This window comes from Malania oleifera, chromosome 1, assembly GCF_029873635.1.
Source record: "Malania oleifera isolate guangnan ecotype guangnan chromosome 1, ASM2987363v1, whole genome shotgun sequence".
NCBI lineage: Eukaryota > Viridiplantae > Streptophyta > Magnoliopsida > Santalales > Ximeniaceae > Malania > Malania oleifera.
This window is the reverse complement of record NC_080417.1, coordinates 2,466,047-2,474,528: the sequence shown is the minus strand read 5'-3', so window position 1 is coordinate 2,474,528 and position 8,482 is coordinate 2,466,047. Positions and strand designations below refer to the sequence as shown.

The window sequence follows — 8,482 nt, the reverse complement described above, 5'->3', positions numbered from 1 at the left end:
GAAAGTGAATTATTCATATCTCAAATTTTTTAATTTTTAAAACTTTAAGAATATTTTATATTAATTATATTTTAAATTCACATGATATTTATTTTAACTTTAATTAAAAATTATGCATAAAATAATGAATCAATCCACAAAAATTAATTTTAGTTATTAAAATATTTTATCGACAAGTTGTCAATAAAACACCTGAAACCATGAAATATGATTTTCAATTTTTTAAAAAAACATCTAAAAATCAATAATAAAAATAAAATAACTAAAAAAGGAAGAAAGAAAGTTACCAAATAGACCCTGGTTAATCTCATTTCTCTAACAAAACTTTGAAAGCTCAAATCATTTGGTGTCTTTTTTGGTCACAATTTTTATTAAGAGAATAAGAGAAAAACTCATTTTATTTTTTTCCAAATTAAATATTATTAAAAATAAAAATTATCTCGTCGATTAATAAAGATGAAATATTACTCATATCTAGAATTAAATTTTTATTCGTTGATTTGGTATATCTTTTTTTTTTTTTTTTTTCATGAATATGAAAATGACAATCCTTCCATATATTTTCTTTTTTATTTAATGCTTCTCAATTCCTAGACTGACGATAGCATTGATGAACAGTAAATTATCGAATTCGCCATCACCGGTACTCACCTCGTGAGAATTTCGGAGTCATCACTGATGCATATTGCGTCAGCCAGCCTTCTGCATGTTATATAAAAGGGGGCCAGGCGTTGGGTCTACACACACTCCACAGCCTTCTCCCCATTTCTCCAACTTCAGAGTGGCAGTGAGTGCGCTTGACCAGCAATGGCGATTCATGGGTCTGCAATGAAATTAAGCCAATCTTTTCATCCATGCCTGAAAGCTCCAAGACCTAGCATTGGCAGCAGCTGCAGAAAACAGGTCAGTCAGGAATCAAAATCCTTTAATCCCATTCTATGTGATCGTTAATCTAGCTAGCCATCTGGGTTTCATGTGGGTGCTTGTGTTTTTCCTTCTGCTGCTTTTGCTAAAGAGACTCAGCTTTGGCTCTCATACTATAACAATATAAGTAACATAACCATACACATAATGTGTTCCAGCTCAACTTGAGAGCCTCTGCTTGTAGCTTGGAGGGTGAAGGAGGGAACAAAGAGATAAAGAAGGAAAAGGACGGCTGGAAAATTGATTTCTCAAAAGAAAAACCAGCCACACCATTGCTGGACACAATTAACTATCCAGTCCACATGAGGAATCTGCAAACAAAGGTAATCACCTAAACCCATAAGGGATTTTGTGCATTATATTCATGGTCGTTATGTGTTCTTGATGGGTTTCCCTTTCACAAAGGGTTGAAGACTATACCTCTTTTGTTTTCAGGATCTTGAACAACTAGCAGCAGAGCTTAGAGCAGAAATCGTGTACACTCTCTCAAAAACAGGGGGGCATCTGAGTGCAAGCTTAGGAGTAGTGGAGCTGACAGTGGCTCTACACCATGTGTTCAGTGCACCTGAAGACAAAATAATATGGGATGTTGGTCATCAGGTTAGAAATTTATCCAAATGAAAGTGAAAAATGTTTTAGCGAAGAAAATTTTTTAAAGATAAAATGGTCTAACATATTTGGCAAAAGAAGTTTCTTCCCTTACAGTACAACACCTAAAAGATATGAACAAACAGAGCAAAACTACCCTCTATAGAAGGAAGTAGGAACCAACAAAGCTAAACCCTACATCTCCAAATTGTTGCAGAAATATCCACATTGCATTGACCATGTTGTTGCGTCTCCAAGGTCTTTTGGATTCTCTCTAACCATGTAATCTCCAATAGGAATTACTTTCCAAAACTAGCTTCCTTTGTCCCACCCAATTTGATGTTGCTATATAGCTCCAAACACTTTGGAACAGCTATTCAGAAATTAATACTTGACTCTACAAATCCCAAATGAACTGTCTTGTTCTTTGTGGTTTGTCATATGCTATCTATTTATCTCATGAAGGGGAGCCTAGGCGCAATGTTAAGGTTGTTGCCATGTAACCTAGAGGTCACAGGTTCAAGGCGTGGAAACAGCCTCTTACAAAAATGCAAGGCTACGTATTATAGACCCATTGTGGTCCGCCCCTTCCCTGGACCTTATATACCCAAGCTTTGTGCACGGGCTGCCCTTTTTATCTATTTATCTCATGTGAAATGAGTTTCTGAACAGTGAATTTGCTTTGCAGGCATATCCACACAAAATTCTTACAGGCAGGAGATCTAGGATGCACACCATAAGGAAAACTTCGGGGCTTGCAGGGTTTCCTAAGAGGGATGAAAGCATCTATGATGCTTTTGGTGCAGGGCATAGTTCCACCAGCATCTCCGCTGGTCTTGGTCTGTATAAACTATAATCATATCTCTTCCCTCCCTCTCTCTCTCAACAAGAAATTCTAAATCTATTGGCTCTGCTTTCTTTGAAAAATATGATAGGTATGGCAATTGGAAGAGATCTCTTAAGGAAGAATAATAATGTTGTTTCTGTGATTGGAGATGGAGCAATGACAGCAGGTCAAGCATACGAGGCCATGAACAATGCAGGATACCTTGATACTAACATGATTGTCATATTGAATGACAATAAGCAAGTCTCTTTACCCACAGCCACTCTTGATGGCCCTGCAACTCCTGTTGGAGCCTTAAGTGGCACTCTAACCAAGCTCCAAGCAAGCACTCAATTCCGGAAACTTCGCGAAGCTGCAAAAGTAAAAACCTTTAAAACTTACATATTTTGCTCTGACTCTTCTGATTCTCTAATATCATTTCAAAACCAAGAGATATCCAACTCAGTTTTTTTTTTCTTTTGGAAGACCATTACAAAGCAAATGGGAGGGCAAGCACATGGAGTTGCAGCAAAAGTAGATGAATATGCCAGGAGTATGCTTAGTGCGTCTGGATCAACTTTCTTTGAGGAGTTGGGATTATATTATATAGGTCCAATGGATGGGCACAATATCCAAGATTTAGTCAGCATTTTACAGGAAGTGAAAACAATGCCAGCACCAGGGCCAGTTCTAATACACATAGTAACGGAGAAAGGGAAGGGCTATCCACCAGCAGAGGCAGCAGCTGATAAAATGCATGGTAAGACTGCAGCTTTGTGGTTCCAATAAATTAACAGAACCTCTTTACTGAATCCTTATTCTGTCTTCCCTTTAGGCGTTGTGAAGTTTGATCCAAAAACAGGCCAGCAGTTCAAGTCCAAGTCTTCTACGCTTTCATACACCCAGTACTTTGCTGAATCTCTAGTGAAAGAAGCTGAGATAGATAACAAGATTGTAGCTATTCATGCGGCAATGGGTGGTGGAACTGGACTCAACCATTTCCAAAATAGATTTCCTGACCGCTGCTTTGATGTGGGGATTGCCGAGCAACATGCTGTTACATTCGCAGCTGGTTTAGCCACAGAGGGTCTCAAGCCATTCTGTGCAATCTACTCATCATTCCTGCAACGAGGTTATGATCAGGTAAGTCAGCCATTAGACAATGAAATGAGGAAGTGCAATTTGCTTTCACAATTTTTTTGTTTTAAAATTTTTTTCACTGCAGATTTCTACTCTAATGATTTGTATTGAATATGAAGGTGGTGCACGATGTAGATCTTCAGAAACTACCTGTCCGCTTTGCAATGGATCGAGCTGGTTTAGTTGGTGCAGATGGACCAACCCATTGTGGAGCTTTTGATATCACATTCATGGCTTGCTTGCCCAACATGGTGGTCATGGCTCCATCTGATGAAGCAGAGTTGATGCACATGGTTGCAACAGCTGCAGCAATTGACGATAGGCCAAGCTGCTTCAGATTCCCAAGGGGTAATGGAGTTGGAGTAATTCCTCCACCTAACAACAAAGGAATACCACTTGAGGTTAGCATAGAAGTATACAACTCCAGGTATACTTGGGTGAGTAAATAGAACAGAATACTGATCTTTTCGTCTTCTTGGTTGTTTAACAGATTGGAAGGGGAAGAATACTGATGGAAGGCAACAGAGCTGCAATTTTGGGATATGGATCCATAGTTCGACATTGCATTGAAGCTGCAAATATGCTCAAATCACAGAACCTGTCTGTGACAGTGGCTGATGCACGGTTCTGCAAACCTTTGGATGCAGATCTCATAATGCGATTGGCCAAAGAACATGAAATCTTGATTACTGTGGAGGAAGGTTCCATTGGAGGTTTTGGTTCTCACGTATCTCACTTCCTGAGCTTAAATGGTATTCTAGATGGACCTTTAAAGGTAATTCTGCTTCAAGATATGGGTTTTCAAGAACCTGTAAAGAAGACCCTTATCCTCTCTTCTCTATTTTTCCTATCATATTTTTTTTCCTGCACTCTGATTCCTCATATTGCTCCTTTTCAGTTAAGGGCAATGGTGCTTCCTGATAGGTACATTGAACATGGATCACCTCAAGATCAGATTGAAGAAGCAGGGCTCACTTCCAAACATATCTCTGCAACAGTTTGCTCTCTCCTAGGAAAGCCAAAAGAAGCTTTTAAGTTAACTTGAGCATGGAGTAGAGAGACCCCGCCTAGTTAAAATTGCCAATTCAAAGCTTCATAAGATTTTGTATTGGGCCTTTGACCGGGAGGAAATTGTAAAGAGTCCCAAATCAAAAGGCTCACTTTAGGGCTTCAAAATACTCTGGTCCACAACTGCTTCAGATCCATACCTCAATCCTCATGACTACATAGCATCACCAATTAGGTATCCATGAGTAATGACTCAATCAGCGCTTTGTGTCTCAGTGTATTATATACTTCCCAATGTAGATGTAGTGTCACCATTAGACATCTAATGTAATCTTACAAATTATCAAATGAAGAAAATTAATAGAGGAAATAATCAATAATGTACCATTTTCTCTTTATTTTCAGTTTTTTTGCAGTTTAGAATCAACAGAAATTGTGCCAAAAAAAGCAGAGCTGGATTAGCCAAAACTTTTTGTATAGCGCAGACAATGACTGGCAACTTATGCCATATATACCTTCTTAATTCATCATGATGCCACCAACTATTGGAACGCACACATTTGGATCAGCCTTTGAGCAGCAATTCATGACTGTTAGTCGATTTATTGGCCACAAAAAAGCCATAGAATTACAGGATCAACCAACCCTCCAGATCGATGTGTTTCCACAGATTCTGGAGCAGAAACAGGTAAATGCAAGAGGAGCTTGTCAGTCCCAAAAGGACATGGATAAATTTACCAATAGTCATTACAGGAACATATACCATTGCTAAAATGATGAAATCTCTTTGCATCTCTAGCAATTATCTCCCTCCCAGCAACTTTAGAGACAAATTTTATCCATGTGTGACAATCCCCACAAACTCTAAGGTTCTTGAGAACCCTGACACTGTTAGTCTTTCCACTGCTCCTCCACAGAGCAAAAGCTATGGCTAGCTTCTCGCTGTGATAATACAAAGACCTCTCTTTCTCCTGCTCATCCATGTCCTGCAACACATATCTTGTATCAGGCACATAACCCAAATCCTTAACCTTTATAATCAATTCCTCTAATGTTCCATTGATCTCTACGGAGCTAGGGTGAGACCAATCGCCAGCCATGAAAGTATGAACCTCCGTATCTACAATAACCCAACTCATTGCAGGATCCTTTTTCAATCTCATCTCCCTCATAATGCTTTTGATCTCAACAACCTGGCTCCAGTTTCCAGTTGAAGCATAAAGATTTGACAGAAGAACATGAGTCCCCTCATCCCCCGGTGCTTGCTCAAGTACTCTATCCATAACTCTCTCTGCCATCTTAACCTCTCTGTGAATCCTACATGCACTAAGCAGTGTCCTCCATAGAACCACATCTGGATTTTCAACTTCATTTATTAACATTTCAGCCTCCTTGAGTCTTCCAGCACGCCCCAGCATATCAACCATGCAAGCATAGTGATCTCTCGTCAGATCAATATTGTGACTATTTTTAATTGAGGCAAAGATTTGGCAGCCTTCTTCAATTAACCCGGCATTGTTGCACGCTAAGAGAACACTCACAAATGTCACATCATTTGGCTCAAGTCTCAAATCCCTCATCCTGTTGAATACTTCTATTGCTTCACATCCATAACCATTCTGTGCATAACAATAGATCATGGAATTCACGGGCACCACATCAAATTCAAGCAATCCATCAAAAACTAACCTCGCATTTTCTATGCAACCACATTTTCCATACAAATCAATGAGTGCAGCACCAGCAAAAGTATCTCCATCCCATCCAAATTTGATGACTATGGCATGGATTTGTTCCCCTTGGTCAAGCATAGCAAGGCTAGAACATGCCCGGAGAATGCTAGATAATGTGAATGAATTAGGGTGTATTGAACTACGAATCATGCGACGGAACTTTGATAGTGCGATCTCTTCTCTACCATTTTGCACAAGTCCAACTATAAGAGATGTCCAAGTTACTTGGTTTGGGTTGACAAACTGCTTGAAAACCTTCAAAGAATCATCAATCAAGTGACACTTAGAATACATAGTAAGAAGCGAAGTTTGCGAAGCAACAGCAGATTCAAAACCAGACTTGATGATGAGACCGTGTACCAATTTACCTTTACTTAAATCCTCTAAATTCCCACATGTAATCAAAATGCTCGCAAAAGTGTAATCATTAGCATGTATTCCCTCATTGATCATGTTTCCAAAAACCTCTAGGGCTTCACCACCTTCGCCATGTTGAGTGTAACCAACAACTAAAGCCGTATACAAAACAACATCTTTTTCCAGAACTCGATCTGACACCATACGAGCATCTCTCATTTTACCAAACTTTGCATACATATCAACAAGAGCACTACCCACAAAGACATTTGAAACCTCTAATCCCAAAATCACTGACAACCCATGAGCTCTCCGGCCTTCATAAATAAGACCAAGAAGGGAAAATGCCTTAAAAACGCTAGAGAAGGTATACTCGTCCGGAGAAACTCCCTCTGAAACCAGCCTCTCATAAAGCTTAATAGCTTCTTCACTTCTTCCATTGCCAATGTAAGAAGCAATCATTGAGTTCCAGCTGACTATGTGTTTCCGACGCAATTCATCGAACACTTTACGAGCGTCGGTGGAGGCGCCGCACTTGAGGTACGCATCGACGAGCCTATTGCCTAAACCCAATTGTGAAACCCCAGATTTCAACATATGGGGTTGAATTATTCTGACGTCTCCTATGGATTTTCTCTCTACACATTGTTGAATCAAAGAAAAGTAGGATAGGGAATTCCCTGAGAGGCCTGTACTTTCGGAGGAGACGTAGAAATTGTTCTGAGCAGTAGATATGGATGCTCTGAGTAGGTTGGTATGAGTTAGTCTTTGTCCGCCGTCATATAGAGTTCTAATCAAATCCAAACGTTTGGGAAGGCCAATGGCTTTATTGCAGAGACTTAACTGCATCTCCGCCGGGCACCAAATTCATCATCAAACGAGGAGATGGGTTCGGCAGGCTCCTCCTCCAGGCCGTGGCTCTCTCAAGTGTTCTGCGCGGGGAAGACGACTTTCGGACCAATTAATGTCTGCTTGCAAATTAGTTAAAACCCTTTTTTCAGGCCAGTTTGAATCTTTAACAAGTAAGAAAAGGGGAGTAAAAAATCACTCTTGATATTCGTTATTAAGTAAAATAATTAAAAAAATCTGATAATTAAATATATACTAATTAATGAATAAAATTTTAATTTTATATATTATTAATATTTAATTTTTAAAATTTTAAATTATTTTAAAATAAATTTTATTCAGTGAAAGAAAATATAATGAAAAATAAATTTTTTTTATTTCTTTCTTTTTTCCCAGAAAATTTTTTTATCTAAACAGTTATTTAATAAATGTTTCAGTCCATGGATAGATCATTTAATTTGGACAAGATAATGAAATATCTAGGCTTATCAATTATTACTGTTTTAAGATTAAAATTTTATGCAGGTATTTGGTAATATTAAATGTTTAAGTATTAAATACTGAACTTAAGTATAGTTGTATGAATTAGTTTTGAATTGAATTTGATAGCCACTTAATCTAAATATTGAATTATTTTAACTATTTGCAATGTATTATCAGAAAGTGTATTTTTTTTAAAAAAAAATTTTAACCTTCCCAACTCTCAAAAGCATAAATATTTTACTAAAATTAATATATAATTACATAAATCAAAGTTTTAAATGTAATATAAATAAACATTTTTTGCCATATATTTAGTTTATAAATAACAATTATAGTTAGACAAAAATAAATCGAATCGGGTTTTTATATATGATGTAATTGGTATAATCCCAAAAATGGGTGAATTAGATATTTAAAATTCTTCTTAGGCTAAAGTAAAATCGCAATCAGTATTACACAACTTAAGGTCTTTCTAAACGATCTCAATTCTTCCAATTAATTAGATATGCTAATATTTAAAACCAATAAAACATTCAGAATTAATTAAATATTAGCATACAGATACCACATCATA

General features: G+C 37.6%; 2 protein-coding genes across 2 annotated transcripts; one reads left to right on the top strand and one right to left on the bottom strand.

Moving 5' to 3' along the window:
• The first annotated feature begins 479 nt into the window (after positions 1-479).
• Positions 480-4,859, top strand: LOC131153650 (probable 1-deoxy-D-xylulose-5-phosphate synthase 2, chloroplastic). Its single transcript, XM_058106103.1, has 10 exons — positions 480-903; positions 1,083-1,247; positions 1,360-1,524; positions 2,201-2,351; positions 2,448-2,719; positions 2,825-3,098; positions 3,174-3,481; positions 3,598-3,879; positions 3,969-4,253; positions 4,377-4,859. Exons 1-10 carry the CDS (start codon positions 808-810, stop codon positions 4,521-4,523), a joined length of 2,145 nt encoding a protein of 714 aa, XP_057962086.1. The 5' UTR covers positions 480-807; the 3' UTR covers positions 4,524-4,859.
• Positions 2,909-7,565, bottom strand: LOC131153642 (pentatricopeptide repeat-containing protein At5g65570). The gene is made up of 2 exons (XM_058106097.1): positions 3,629-7,565; positions 2,909-3,460 (listed from the first exon to the last, which is right to left on the bottom strand). The coding sequence occupies exon 1, from the start codon at positions 7,423-7,425 to the stop codon at positions 5,221-5,223; it is 2,205 nt and encodes a 734-aa protein (XP_057962080.1). The 5' UTR covers positions 7,426-7,565; the 3' UTR covers positions 2,909-3,460; positions 3,629-5,220.
• Positions 7,566-8,482: the final 917 nt, after the last annotated feature.

Bases quoted from the DNA above. Each gene is read 5' to 3' on its own strand.
- LOC131153650 (XM_058106103.1), top strand. From the start codon at position 808: ATGGCGATTCATGGGTCTGCAATGAAATTAAGCCAATCTTTTCATCCA. The intron at 2,352-2,447 runs GTCTGTATAAAC...AAAATATGATAG, and splicing joins CAGCATCTCCGCTGGTCTTG to GTATGGCAATTGGAAGAGAT. The intron at 2,720-2,824 runs GTAAAAACCTTT...TTCTTTTGGAAG, and splicing joins AACTTCGCGAAGCTGCAAAA to ACCATTACAAAGCAAATGGG.
- LOC131153642 (XM_058106097.1), bottom strand. From the start codon at position 7,425: ATGCAGTTAAGTCTCTGCAATAAAGCCATTGGCCTTCCCAAACGTTTG.